We start from the raw sequence: 15954 nt of genomic DNA on the forward strand, positions 1-15954 counted from the left end.
TATAATCAGAAAGAATGCCTTCCCATGCAATGCACGTCAAACTTACACCTATAATTTTCACCTTTATATCTAACAGCACATATGCTTACGGAATTTATTCTATGTGAATATTTAGCTTTCACAATCGCGTTGTATTTGAAATAGACATTCAACTTTAAGATGAGTTGAGTACATACAGTACATTGCGAAGAGATGTTTCATGCGTGTTAAACTAGACATGACCTTGTAAGTTGAAAGCCAATTTCGACTAGTTTCTTAGTTACCTTGTGGTTATGTAACTGAATATTGCAACATCCACGTAAATCTTAACTGAGTTCATTACTAATTTTCAGTCTGATTGGCATGAGTTTCTCACTTCGTATACCTTACTGTGTATGTTAATTTAGTTCCAAAGCATACAGCTTCAGTCTTTGAAGATTACGAATTTTAATTCGGCTGCAAAATAGTTAAATCCCACATTATCAACGTATTTTACCTCTATACAGATTAGTGCAGTTATAAACCTTAATGGTAATTAACAGATGGAGTGATTCTCAGAAGTATAATTTATTTCCCAAGATGGTAATGCACTGCTAAGCACATTTTTCTTTTTCTGTTCCCATTCCTAGATTAATCATATAATCCATCCGTTGGGATAATGGGATAAAATGCTGCTTTCATGAAAAATGAGACTCCACAACCTGTTTCAAGTCATTCCACCGGGTCAGGAATGGAATGAATAATGCTGAGAATTGATATTGCACCACTGTCATAACTTGCATCACTAACCTAACCTATGTCAAACTTGCCAGGTAAATAAGCATGAGCCAGGTAAATAAGCATGAAAGTGTAACAATGTGTTGGTAATAAAAGTAATATTGAGCACAACTTTCGCAGTGGGTTGAAATTTCTTAACTTCCTATCAAAATCCGAAAACTCCTGTAAAAGGGAAATGTCACCTATCAAGCGATCTACATCGAAGAAGTATGATAAATGTTGCAGCTTTCTAGAAATATACAATTGTTTCTTCATTCTCAATTAATTTGCATTACATATATAATCGGCCACCGATACTACAGCATTCAGGGAGACAACAGATTTCAAGGAAAATTCCAGAGGTGCAATACTTATAACCACTAATATACTACACAATGTACTAACCATTCTCCCGCGTGGATCAGAACACCTCCGTTTGCGTGAGCCGTATTCAACGACATGTTTCTAAAGTTCTGTTTAAGCAACTTTTAACTATCGAAAGACCACCAGCAACAAACTTCTTTACTCGACCACAAACAAGATGCAAGTCTCCAAAGAGAATGAGTAGCAAGTCTCTTCCTCTTGGCAGAGTGACAGGGTACCGAACAACCAAAGAGAATGTGCGGTTATCAGCAGGCAATTGTTCCTCACATGACGTTCCTAGACATTATGACGTAACGTCCGCTCCGCTGTCGAGCGCTGTGCGCCGCTGATTTTTGGCGCAGAAATCAATGCGTATTACAGCCCTGACATGCGTAGATGAAGTGTGATTTTATTTCCCATTGACACTCGCAGTTACATAAAGTGAAAAATAAGGCTAACAATATGTGTCAGCGCTCTATAGTGCGGATTATTATGAAATAATTACAAATAGTACAGGGTGCTTCATTGATTTTGTTAAGAGTTGTGTGGAAAATACTTTGCGGCCGTAAAGAATAAGCTTTACGGGAGACCGAATTTCTGATAAATAAAATCTATACCGTATATTTAAATAATGTTTAATTTTCCTACTAACTTTCATTAAAATAAATGCTACCTTAATTGATAAAATCCTATCCCGTACTATATAAAGAAATGGATGAAAATCTCAGCAGGGGTTATATCCAGCTTGGTAAAGCACGAGCAGCAAATGATTTTAGGTTCAGTAATGGATTTAGTCATCTCTCACCACCAGTTGATAAATGCAACTGTATTTATTTTGCACTGGTATTGGCAGGAGTCGGTTTTCTTCTCCCATACAATAGGTAATAGAACGATGTCATAGCATATTGTATTGTGACCACTTCGTCACCTTACAGCAAAATATGTTTGTAAGTTATTTGCATAATATTGAAGTGTATTTTATATCTTTTCGCAGTTTCATCATCGCCGTAGACTATTTCCAAGTACGTTATCCAGACACTACGATAGTGTTTGATATGTCACTTGTATACATAGTGATGGCCTTCTTTGCTGTACTTGCAAACAATGTGCTGGTTGAGACATTATCCCTCAATACCCGCATAACATTTGGTAATTAAATATTCTTCTTGTTTTGTACATAATATAGCAAGGTTATAAGTGTTGACCTGTGCAATATTTACTCAGTAAGGTATACAGTGATGTGCTCACTGATATTTAGTTGTAACTTCTCACATACTACTCAAACTGGGCAGCTTAAAACTAGCATTTTATATTTTGTTAAAGCAGTTATTGACTATCTTGTAAACTGATTCCTAAAACTTATTACACTCGTACAATTCAAACATGAAATTTTTTTGGTGTAATTTTCGTGTGTTATCTCTAAACATTTATTTGAATATTAAGATATCCTCCTGTCTCAGTAAAAGGTAAATTTGTTATGCATATCGTGAGTCAATGTGCAGTATCATCATGTGTGTCTGGATTGTGCAGTAATGCATTCTGATTCAAAACCACATGTGACATGCATGCAACACCTACTTACTCCATCATTAAAACATATATTTTTTAAAACCTTTATACGGTACAAAATATGTTAGTTACTTGGAAGTTGTTCCTATAAAATAAAGAGACTTGGCATATTAAGTGAATGAGAGTTGATCAGTCCATTTTCATGTTTTTTCTCCATTAACAGCTAAGGCCACACCCATTCAATTGTAAACACATCATCTCTATTTAGTGAAAATCATTCATGAACAAACAAATACATTTGAGTGAACCTCAATAATATTATTTCATTGCTTTTGAATGTTTGCAAAAATAGACTAGTTTTTGATTTAAAACTTTACTGTAGAAAGATACGCTCTCAATTTTAAATTTCTTGCTCCATTAGACATATTGATACCTGTCAAATAGGGCCTATTGCTCTATTATCATTTTTATTAGTTTAAATATTTAGGTGGTGGTGGTGGTGGTGATTATTGTTTTAAGAGGAAGTACAACTAGGCAACCATCCTCTATATAACACTAATCAGAGAGGAAAAATGGAAGGGGTCCGACACTTCGAAAAATAAAGGTATCGGCCAAAGGAAGAGAAGGGCCACTAAGGGCATGAAAATGAAAGACTCCCTAGGCCTCCAAACGTAATACCGGTACTGTTGGGGTCTGAAAAGAACAAGAGTTGGCCAAGGGAGGTCGGATAGGATAGATGAAAGTGAGGAACGTGGCACAAGTAAGTGGAAGCAATGCCACGACTCAGCTGAAGGGCCCATGGTCGCCAACCCACGCTCCAAAGTTCAGAGCCCCTGAGGCCCCTTTTAGTCGCCTCTTACGACAGGCAGGGGATACCGTGGGTGTTATTCTAACGCCCCCACCCACAGGAGTAAATCATTAGGGCTAATCTTCCTGTGATTAATTTAGTCTGTCACCTTATACTTCCCTAAATATGGTGGCAGTAGTGATTGTAGTTCTAAATGTTTCTTTCAACTCAACAATAAATTATAGCCAGAGTATTTTCCACTGTCATATTTTTTTCGAAGTATGGTAGGTAATTTACTTGTCAAACTCCATTGGAGCATAGAAAGTCTATTCTGGATCAAGATAAATTTAAAAGTTTGTTGGATACTGCCTACCAGGTATTTGGTATGCTTTTGAAAAAAAAAATTTTTGTAATGAACTTGCAAAACCAAAGTATGTTCACCTCTAAGTGTTATCAATTTAGTGGCCATATCAAACATGATACCAGTACCAAGCTTGGATAAAATAGTGGCAATAAAATATGTAATGTGTCGCATTGAATAGAATAAGTACGATATTCTCAGTTAAATTATTAGTAAATGTCTTGCTGAAATGGTTTTAACCAAGAAATTTTCCAGGTATATCTGTAAATAATTTTGATTACAATTTTAATTGTAAGTCTCTAAAAATGTTAAAAATACATATTAATTAGTATTTAAACTGTAGATCTAATAAATTTGCATAAACTGAGTGTGTAGCTGCTGGGTTTTGGTCACGTAGCTGTCAGCTTGCATTTGGGAGATAGTGGGTTTGAACCCACGGTCACTTCCTTCCAACTCCTAGCCCTCTCCTATCCAATCATCACCATAAGACCTATCTGTGTCGGTGCAATGTAAAAAGCAAATTCAATTTACTTAAGTTCAGCTAAGATTCAAGATCTGAAGTGATTTGGCCCTAGATCATCTGGTCCAAGTTTGGTTTGGCCCTCAAGCAATCAAATTTTGCAGGTCTGTTCTATAGTTCTATGTAACAGGCATACATTTCATGTTATTCATATTACAGAGCTCATTACATTCTAGAATAGTTTCATATCCACTAATCTTTACCAATGCAGATCTGTTAAAGACAATTATAATATTCAGCATTTTATTCTAACTGTTCCTGAGAGATCATTGGGAAATATTCTGCTGTTCCTAAATGCTCCATGCAGAAAAGAATGTTCTACAATAGTATTTAAAATCCTGAGTTACACAGCCTGCATAGAATATGATTTATAAGGTTTATCAGTCACCACTGATGTGCATTTAGGGCTGTTGTCCAGGTGGAAGATTCCCTTATCAGTTGCATACCTAATCTTTTCTTCAATGATTTCAAAATTATTCCAATCCCTAATTTCTCTGCCTATAGACTAATATTTGTCCCAATTTGTTCCCCTTGAATTCCAACTTTATCTTCATATTATGATATTTTCTATTCATCTACTAATATCATTCTACACCGTCTCTCCCCTGACACCTCAGAATATACTGCTTAGTCGAGCATCTTGTCTCCTTACTCCCAAGTCTTTCCAGTTCAAAGTTTGCAAAATTTTCGTAACACTTCTCTTTTGTTGGAAATCACCCAGAACAAATTGTGCTGCTTTTCTTTGGGTATTTTCCAGTTCTTGACTCAAGTAATTTTAGTGAGGGTCCTGTGCACTTGAACTCTATTCTAATTGGGGTCTTACCAGTGACTTATACACTCTGTTCCTCACATCCTTACTACCTCCTAAATACCTTCATAACTATATGAAAATAATCTGTAACATTTATTTACAATCCCATTAATATTATTACCCCATTGAAAATCTTTCCCTATATTAACACCTGGGTACTTTCAGTGATCCCCATAAAGTACTTCCACTCCATCAACACGGTACCTAATTAAGATTAAAAGTACACATGGTGATGTAGCATCAATATCAATATAAAGAACTTACAAGGCATTCATACAACTTGGATGCAATAATAATTATGAATCTTTCTGAATGATATTAATGATAATTGTCTGTTTTATTATTTTAATCACCTCCTGTGGGTGGGGGACGCAGGCGAAGAATTCACCCACGGTATCCACTGCCTGTCGTAAGAGGCGACTAAAAGGGGCAACCAAGGGATGATCAAATTAGAACCAAGAAACTCCTTGTGATTAGTACCATCACGCGGGGAACACCATGGGTCGCTTTTACTTGCGTGTAGTACCACTATGTTGGGTACCTAATAGGTTTGTGATTAGTAGCAAACGAGGGCTTGACGGCTTTTACAGTACCTGTGATTAGTAGCACTATATGAGCGACACCATGGGATGAGGGAACCCATGGTCCTGGCTTGCGTATGATTAGTACCCACTATATGAGGAACACCACGGGATAGTACGAGTACCTGTGATTAGTACACTTAGGTGATGAACACCATAGGTTTGTGTTGCCTGTCAATGGCACTGCAATGTGCGAAACACAGTAGGTCTGTAATACATGTACGAATTTCACTACCTGTGAGTAGTACCATAATGTGCGGAATACCGCGAGTCTATGTTACTCTTGATTAGTACCGCAACATGACAAATACCATGATTCTACTTTTCTAGCAATAAGTACCATTACGAGGAGCCGATGACTTGGATTTTGGACTCCTTTCAACTACAAGCATCATCATTTCAGTATAGAGGCAGTCCCTTGGTCAGTAATACTATTGTTCTATACCAGCTTCTGTGCATGTGAGGCACTGTGGGTTGGTTCCACTGATAGTTTTAAATTCATATCCATCCACCCATTCATTTTTCGTCCTCACCTTTTGAATTGTGGTTAGTGGAGGATTTGGGGTTTTTAATTTGTCATTTCATTTCATCTCATTTCGTACCATTAGGTGCTATTTGCTATTTTGCTATTTGCTTTACGTCACACCGACACAGAAATGTCTTATGGCGACGATGGGATAGGAAAGGCCTAGGAATTGGAAAGAAGCAGCCATGGCCTTAATTAAGGTACAGCCCCAGCATTTGCCTGGTGTGAAAATGGGAAACCACGTAAAACCATCTTCAGGGGCCGATGACCTAGATGTTAGGCTCTTTTAAACAACAAGCATCAATCATCATTCAATTATTATTTTAATTGCTAATTATAAGATGGAAAGTGAGGAGGAGATTCAATCTCGTATTGTTCAGTTATTATTAGATTTTCAATGTATCTACATAGAGAAACTGATAATGATTGGAATAGAACAATTTATACTATGAATTGATGCATGAATCTACTGTAGTTTATGCTCTGTGTCATTGTGTGAAACTGATTCTTCATATGAAGCATATAATCAGCCCCTTCATAGGTGGTGGTGTAGGTGCTTACTGTTTTAAGATCAAATACAATTTGGTCCCATCCTCTATTAACATTAATCAAAGAGGAAAGAAATGGAAGGGGTCTTACACTTTGAAAAATGAAGGTATTGGCCACAAAGGACATGAAAATTGAAGGCTCTGTAGGCCTTGAATGCTTTAATACTGTCGGGGTCTGAAAAGAACAAGAGTTGACCAAGGGAGGCCAGATAGGATAGATAAAGGTGAGGAGCCTGGGACAAGTAACTGGAAGCAATGCCAGGACTCAGCTAAGGGCCCCCATGTGCGTGCATAGTGGTGCTACTGCTCTTTGTTGCTTATGTTTGCTCTGACTGGTTTCATTAAGTGATGGTAACTATATATTAAAATCTGTTCTACTGCTCATTCTATCTCTCTTTGCATCATATATAGGTCTTTGTTACTCTGCTCTGAACAGAGGTGAACAATACTTGGTGAATATAAGTTATTGATATATACTGGAAGTTGGAAGACATTTTTCTCATTCTTTGCTACACATATTATATGTACACATCTACTAACAGCTGTAGGCTACATTAAAAGTACAACCATGTACATCAGTGAACCAATCCTATGAAAAGATGCCAAGGACACTCTGGTAAAATTCCACCTATGTTTCAGTTTATAACTAAAATCAAAAGCCCTGTTCTTGTATTTCATGTCTTTGAAGACAGAAAAAAAAAAAAAAAAAAAAAGTGGAAAACAAAAATCAGAGAGCCATCATATTTTAATTAACCCTCCGTTACACGCGCCGCGGAGTGAGAGTCCGCACTTTATTATTCTTTGGTATCATAGGCCAAAAATGCAAGGCAGAACTGGCTGCCTTCTTGTAGCTTCCTTCTGCAACAATACAAAGGCCGTGACGGTGTGAGAATGTCTGAGTAATCGCCGAGCTGTTGATTAGAGACGTTTATGTTGTCAACTGCAAACTTGCGGAGTCTGAGTCCGCAGGCGTGTATTGGTGAGTTGTTAATCTTACTCACTCTTTTGGTAAGTCATCTATTCTTCCGTTACAATTTATCATAAAATTATATACTTTTATTAACTACAAGTGTAGCAGTGGGCTTATTGATATATTTTCTACTTGTGATTATTTACAGTGGGATAAACACGATATTAAAAATGATCTATGAATAATTATTTTGCGTCCTCTTTCCAGGGAGTTGGCGCGATTTATTCCGAGAGTTATTATCAAATCGAGTAGTGGTTGGATGACTACGACGTTGGTGCAAGTGATGATAGTGATCGGGGCGTCGTAAACGATAGTGATCTAAATTCTAAGAGCATGGGTGAAGAGGACGTGTCTGAAAGTGAGCATCATGAAATGTATGTTGGAAATGACGGGGACCCAGTGGAATCATCGGCCTGTAATGAACCGTAATAGAAGGGTCAGGCAACTTGAACATAATATTATAAAACCCTTCCCTGAAGTAGTAGGAGTTTGCACGAATGCTGAGACGCCAGTTGAAGCTCTGTAATTGTTCTTTACCGACGAAATGCTACAAGAAATATTAACATGCACAAATCGCTATATATACCCTAGTATCATACAAGTCAAGAAAATACCAAGTTGTATTGGTTCTATCTACTTTCCATGAAGACCATTCTATTGATGACGATTCAGATGGATCAAAACCCTCCATTATTACCTTCTATGACGACACGAAGTCGGGCGTTGATAAGGTGGTTGACATGAAATGCACTTACTCCATGGCAAGAACACCACGACGCAGTGATTTCTCCAATGCGATATACATCAATTAATGGAATATAACGATTACAATTTTATTCCAAGAAGTAAATTAATAACCAATTATTGTTAATTTACAATTAGTTTTGCTAAGTCCTGTGATTTGCAGTTGATAACTTCGAATTTACCCTTGAGGACAGACATGTTCTTGTAAATGTATATTATATATAAATTTATCAATACGAATAAAATCAAAATAAAGTAATTATGATGTAAGACAGATTGACAAAAGAGAGAAATAAAGAATTCTTGGAAAAAGAATTGAAATGAAAGAATGGAAGCTTACAAACAATTGCGGACTGTCAGTCCGCGCGCGTGTAGTGGTGTTACAAGAGAGCGCGCGTTTAACGGAGGGTTAAGTATTATAATTATTAGTTTATTTTCAAAATTCCATCTAGTCTAGCCATTATTAAAATGCCTAATCTGTAAAATGATTTATTCATCTCTTCATAAGAATTTCCAATATTTCTAAATGTCCAGGAAATGCCTAATTTTTTAACAGAATATATATATATATATTATAAATATTTTAAGTGTAAGAAGTCAGGTTTCAAATTCAAAGAAATTCAAAAGTTCAAACAATGCATCATATTTTTTTTAACAGAAGCTGTATTATAGATATTTTAAGTTGAAGAAGTTGTCAAATTGAAAGGAAATTTATAGAATGATGTTTGACTTTCAGGGTATCTAGTTTCATTCTTCACCTTGTTTTTCGTGACACTTTGTGAGATCTGTTGGGAAGCATTTGGACAATCAACATCATATACAATCAATCTCATTGCTGTGGCTGTCGTTGCTCTTGGCTGTACAGGTATGTTTTATTTCCCTAAGATTAAGATTCTTTGACTCTTGTATTAGCCTTCAGCTACAAATGATAGTGTAACTGAAAGAAGATATTTTTTGTCATATTCAGAGTAGGGAAGTAATTGAGTAAAAATAATAAAATTACTTGCAGTGAATATTTTTAAAATAATTTTTGCTTGTAATCGTTACTTTTCACAAAAAGTTTTTTACTCATAATATATCTCTATTTTACAATGCTTAGTAAAGCTAAAGGTTCCACCTATTCAATACGTTATCGTAATGGTCTATTTAGAACATCACATATTTATTTAACTTATCATAAAATACATCTTTGGGACTGGTTTCGGCAATCCACTATGCCATCATCAGCCATTGAGTTTTTTATAGCAAGGAACATTCAAAAATTTAAAAATATGCAATAGCAAGTCCTATTCTTACATGAAAAACATTAAAAATATAGCTAAATAGCATAGGCCCATTGTACTGTACAAATAACATGTCTTTTTGAAAAATACAATATTAGTGCATCTAAAATTATTTTTTATATATAATTGGCAAAGTCTATGATTTGGTATACCTTATGTACAATAGAATCATGTAAAATTGATAAAAGAATCTACTTTTGCCATTTAAACCACAGTTTTTAAAACAACAAGTCCTATTTTACATGGAAATATTAAAACTTGGCTAGTTAGTATTAACCCTTTTTTTATGTTATACAAGTAACATGTCTTGTTAAAAAATATAGTATTATTTGGTGCGTCTAGAATTGTTTTTTAGGTGCTTAAAAAGACTATGGTTTGATATAGTTGATACACAGGAAATTTTCTATAAAATTGATGAATGTTTCTATAAAAACCTCTGTCATTTTTTAAACACAGATTCTTAGTTCCTCATAATATGCGACTTGTACTGTTTTAGATAATAAATACAGGTTCTTCTTCCTTAAAACTTATTGACACAACAGTCTGTTTGACTATATAAGGAGTAGCAGATTCTGATGTGTTTTTTCTTGTTTGAGTATTTGAACCTTGCTTCTAGTATTTTCCAATGTAAATAACTGTGTGGCTGAGGCTGAAACTATGGTTAAGATCTTGAATATTATTTTATGTCCCAGATGGAAATGGGCCGTAAATAGTGTTAATCTCGAACCAGTACGGACCTAAAAAGGAAATAGTGAAATGAGTATGAGTTATTGAGAACGATACGCGGTACAATAGAAAAGCATTGTAAAATCTTGAGTCAATACGGACAAAAAATGAAGTTTTTAATACTAAATAATATATCTCTAGCATGACATCGCGAGTTTGGTTAATTTGGAGCACCCGCACTCACAAAACATCACACTAAGGATATAAATCTAAAAATATGTTTTGCACTCATTCACTTACTTGCAGTTTGTGTTACTGGTTGAGGTTTTGTTAATTGTGAACTACAACTTCCTGAATTTGCATGTGGTAAAAACATGGAACCAAAAGATACCTGTGACTATGAAAAGGTTAACAAATTTTCACTTCCCTATTTGAATAAATATATTGGATTAGTTGGCCTTCAAAAAAATGAGGACATGAATATGAAATGCAAACTATGTTTGGGAGCAATCTTTATTTAAAGTTTTCAAGGTATCAGGTTTAGTCTTACTTGTTGATGATGCCACTTAACTCGTATGCTAGAGGAAACTCACACAAAATTAAGTAATATCTTTTCACCGAGTGAACTGGCCTTGTGGTTAGGGTCACGTAGCTATGAGCTTGCATTTGGAAGATGGTGAGTTCAAATCCCACCTTTGCCAACCCTGAAAATGGTTTTCTGCAGTTTCCCCATTTTCACACCATGCAAATGCTGGGGCTATATCTTAATTAAGACCATGGCCACTGCCTTCCCAGTCCTAGCTCTTTCCCATCCTTGCATTGATGAGAACAGCTGTGAGCGTGACATTAAACAACTAGCAAAAAATTAAATAAATAAATAAATAAATAAATAAATAAATAAATAAAAAAATTCCTTGCAAACTTTTGTGTATTCCAGTCCCATGTGTACAAGAGTCAGTGATTTCCTAAACACTTGTGTTCTGTAAATTAATTGTCCTAAACACTGGTGTTCTGTAAATTAATTGTAAATGTAACTGTAATTTTACTGACTGCTCATAGAAAAAGGAATTTATTTTTATAGTAGGGCACTGTAGGTTTATACATAGCCTTCTTCTCATTGTCAACCTCCTGTGGCTAGTCTGAACTCAGTTCTAATATATAGCTAGTTTTCGAGTCAGCTATTAAGGCTATGATATCGATTCACTTTGTGCTCCCTTGTATAGCGATTCCAGAAACTTCCTCATGAGTGGTATATCCTATCCTTTGTAGAGAGTTGACTAGCATGTGATGGATGGTATGGTGATGGGCATTGTAAAGAGTTTCACGGGGCAAAAGCCAGGGACATGAGGAAGGATTTAGATCTGACCCTGCAACAACGCTGACAGTGGTTACTGTCCCGACTTTTCCACGGCACAGCTCGGACTGCTTTCATTACTGTAGCTCATTTGACTTTGCTGCAAAAACTGGCAAATTTTGAAATTCTCTTTGATTTTACCTGAAAAATTGCATTCACATTATTAAAATATGTTATCGGTTTTCTGAAACTATCACTGGTATCATTTGAGTTCCACAAGGATCTCACCTTGTTCCCTTACTTTTTTACTTTACATAAATAACATAAAAAATATTAAGAATTCAGAAATTTTTTTTTTTTTACTAATGATGCAGAATTTGATGTGAAAGTTAATTGTCCTCTCAATTATTTAGAACTACAATATGATTTACATCATCTGGAAAAGTAGGCCTATTGTTTACAAAATGTCTTGAAACTTATTCATGACAAATGTAAATATATTTTTTAAACAAACATATTTTTAAAGAGTCATTACAAGGCCTGGGTTGTATTACTGCTGTAGATATTCTAGAGAATTTTCTAGCTTGACTATTTATTGTCTGCTGTACATGTCTGTGGTATGTCCTGTGCTAACATACTGTACTCCTGTGTGGAACCTTTCTTATCAGACCTATATCCATACATTTAGTACAATATAAATTTCTTCATTTGTATCCATTTAGAGCAGAACTCCTCAACGATGATATAGATTATATAGTGTTAGATAAATTTACATAGTCTGTCACAAAGCCTTGAATTTCTTGATACACACTTCATTTTTAAAAATGTTCTATTCCTTGGTGAATTGCTCACAAATCCTAGAGAAAAAAACCTAACTTACCATATTCTAGACAAGCACACAAGATTTAGTTATACCTCCATCCACTAATTGGCATAGAACCAACTATGCATTCCATCAAGGTTGTGCCCAGGCTATTTTTCAGAAGGGGTTAGGATTTTTCCTGGGAGTGGGGGCTTATAAAAATAAAAACTATAGGAACAAATAAAAGACTATATCCTTACTTATCAAGTAGATGTTATTCAGTAAAAAAAATTTTCAAACATTTTCTGAGCAGTTACATCCCAGTGTTCTTTTTCATTCACGGTTACGAATTTCATTATTGGTTCCGTATTGAATTAAGATTACATATACCGAGCGAGTTGGCTGTGCGGTCAAGGGCACGCAGCTGTGAGCTTGCATCTGGGAGATAGTGGGTTCAAATCCCACTGTTGGCAGCCCTGAAGATGGTTTTCCATGGTTTCCCATTTTCACACCAGGTAAATGCTGGGATTGTACCTTAATTAAGGCCACGGCTGCTTCCTTCCTACTCCTAGGCCTTTCCTATCCCATCGTCGCCATAAGACCTATACGTGTCGGTGCGACGTAAAAAAAAACCAAACATATAATTTACAAAGTTTAATCCACCTATTCAATACTGTACAATAATTGCAATGTCTATAAATACATTACAATATGTTATCAAGGGACTGGTTTCAACTAGACAGACATACACATCTTAGTTAGGCTGATGATGACCCACATAGGGTCAAAACTAGTCCCTTGGTAACATATTATAATGTATTTATAGACATTGCAATTATTGTACAGTATTGAGTAGGTGGATTAAACTTTGTAAATTATATGTACATCCCAGTGGGTTAATTAGAAAGGTAAATTCATACCATCTAGTGGGCGGCACACTCTACACCACAAGCATGCAGCACAAGGAAAAAAATTCTGTCATTTGTTTAAAAATTGAGGTCACTCAGTTATTTTTTTACTATAAATCCCAACCTGGTGGAATCTAGATGAGGGAAATGGATGACTATTATGGTAGTGAATTATTAAAATATTTACAGGTTTGATATAGTTTCTAAAAGATCTTCTAGTGGCTCGATAACATGAAAATATTTTATTAAAATTTGCTTATTTGCATTTTAAAATATGCCATCCCACTGTCTTACACTGACGGAAAAACATATCCGAACACTATGAAATAAGGAATGTAGAATACCAAAATTTTGGCAATATATTTGTCGAGGTAACATACTTAATTGTTTTAAGGTACAAGACTACAGGTTAATATCCACACGAGAAAAGCCATTGCAAATGTGTTGTGCTGGTTCATGCATTGTGTCATACAGATGCTGGATGTCAGCTTGTGGGATGGAGTTCCATGCTTGTTGCATTTGTTTGGTCAATACAGGGACAGTTAATGCCGGTTGTGGATGACGCTGGAGTTGTCATCCAATGGTGTCCCATAGTGCTCAATTGGGGACAGATCGAGGGATCGACCAGGCCAAGGCTACATGTCGATGACACTCTGTAGAGCACGTTGGGTTACAACAGCGGTGTGGGTGTATGCATTATCCTGTTGGAAAACACCCCCGGGAACGCTGTTCATGAATGGCAGCACAACAGGTTGAATCACCAGACAGACATACACATCTGCATGGGATAACCACAAGAGTGCTCCTGCTGTCATAGGAAATTGCTCCCCAGATCAGAACTCCCAGTGTAGGTCCAGTATGTCGATGCTGTAGACAGGTGGAATGCAGGTGCTCACCTGGCCTCCTTCTAACCAACACACGGCCTTCACTGGCACCAAGACAGAACCGGCTCTCATCGGCAAACACAACAGACCTTCACTCCATCCTTCAATGAGTTCTCGCTTGATACCACTGAAGTCGCAGATGGCAGTGGTTTGGGGTAAGTGGAATGCACGCCGCAGGGTGTCTGGCTTGGAGCTGTCTTTCAAGTAACCAATTTCGAACAGTTCGTTGGCTCACTGTGGTGCCAACTGCCACTTGAATTGCTGCTGCAGATACAGTCCTCTGCGCCACAGCCATATGCCAAATACGGCATTCTTCCCTTTCGGTGGTACCACGAGGATGTCCAGAGCCTGGCCTTCTTGCATGCTGGCAGCAGTGGTCATGCACAGTGGGAACATTCCTGCCAAGTCATTCTGCAACAGTGCAGAGGAAAAATTCACCTTCACTTAGACCTATTAATTATATGGCCTCTTTCAATCGCAGTGAGCTGTTGATACTGGGCTCTTCATTGTCGTAAAGGCATTCTTGACCCACTCACAGTCACTCTGTCCAATCTCACAGGTAACTAACACTCTTGCAAAGTACAGCCCATATTTAAAACAAATCTGATGTACAACATCATGGGGCCGCTACTAGCACCACGGTAATGCGACTTGAGAAAAATTTGAATCAGCGTCATCTTTCAGATGTATAAACACGCCTACCAATGTTCGTTAATCTAGCACAACCCCTTCTTGGTGTTTGGATATTTTTTTCTGCCAGTGTATTTTTCATTCAAGTGTTTGTACTTGTTTATATATTATACATGAACTAGCTGATGTACCTGTGCTTCGCTACGGAATTCTAAATTTTATACAGAATTCTAGGTTAGGTAGTGTAAACGTTGTGAGCAAGATTGTATTAAGTTGCATAGCTCTTAACGTTGCCCTAGAAGCACGATGGGAAAGTCACCAACGTCTTTTCTCATATCAAGACGGGGTTAGGGAATTTTCATTGTAATGGTAGGCCAGCTTGCCTACCGTCAGTCACAATTAGGTTGGGGAATTTTCATTATAATGGCAGACATTCACTCTCCGCCTGCCTTTATAGATTCTCAGACAGACTCTCTTAGTGGTTTTCCCAACTGAAATGAACATGGGTCATTACAATGACGTCGGTAGGAATGATGCGAGTAAAAGCAATGCCTTCATATGAAATACTCGATCAAATGAAAAACCACACATTTTTTTACTTTTAAAGAACAGTACTATGCTGCCGAACTAACAGTCCAAAGCTACAGAGCTGGAATGACCAAGACGCAGACATCCGTGAACAATCTTCGTCCTTTTTTTGGCGAAGGGGGGAGGGGGTAGTCAAATAGTGGATAGTCCCAGAACAAAAACTATGCCCGTTTACTTATTGGCTTCCTGGGAGGACCCGATGAGTCGGAAAATCTCAATTCACTACACTGGCGGGGGAAAGAACTATCTGACGTGGAGGCAATTTTTCCTCCTAGCCAGAGAAGAAACCACATCTTCGCTGCTAATTTGGAATAAAATTAATGTAGATTTAATGAAAGTGAAGAGGAAGAATCTTTTCCTAAGAAATGGCTCTTTTCAAGGTTGAATTTTGAGTTATTTAGTGAATTCTGGTACTATAATTTGGAATAGGACTAAATTGTAATT

The 15954-nt window shown here is 36.7% G+C and overlaps 2 protein-coding genes across 2 annotated transcripts in view; one reads left to right on the plus strand and one right to left on the minus strand.

Annotated features, from left to right (window-relative positions):
* Wbp2 (WW domain binding protein 2) overlaps positions 1–1296 on the minus strand; it is a 69943-nt gene extending 68647 nt beyond the window's left edge. Inside the window, exon 1 of the mRNA XM_067146483.2 lies at positions 1141–1296. Coding sequence (XP_067002584.1) covers positions 1141–1196 — 56 coding nt within the window. The 5' untranslated portion in view covers positions 1197–1296. The remainder of the gene's footprint in view (positions 1–1140) is intronic.
* A 513-nt stretch (positions 1297–1809) lies between these two features.
* Ent3 (equilibrative nucleoside transporter 3) overlaps positions 1810–15954 on the plus strand; it is a 124971-nt gene continuing 110826 nt past the window's right edge. Inside the window, exons 1-3 of the mRNA XM_067146082.2 lie at positions 1810–1979; positions 2093–2247; positions 9192–9320. Coding sequence (XP_067002183.2) covers positions 1810–1979; positions 2093–2247; positions 9192–9320 — 454 coding nt within the window. The remainder of the gene's footprint in view (positions 1980–2092; positions 2248–9191; positions 9321–15954) is intronic.

Source organism: Anabrus simplex, chromosome 4 (assembly GCF_040414725.1).
Source record: "Anabrus simplex isolate iqAnaSimp1 chromosome 4, ASM4041472v1, whole genome shotgun sequence".
In the NCBI taxonomy this organism is placed as follows: Eukaryota; Metazoa; Arthropoda; class Insecta; order Orthoptera; family Tettigoniidae; genus Anabrus; species Anabrus simplex.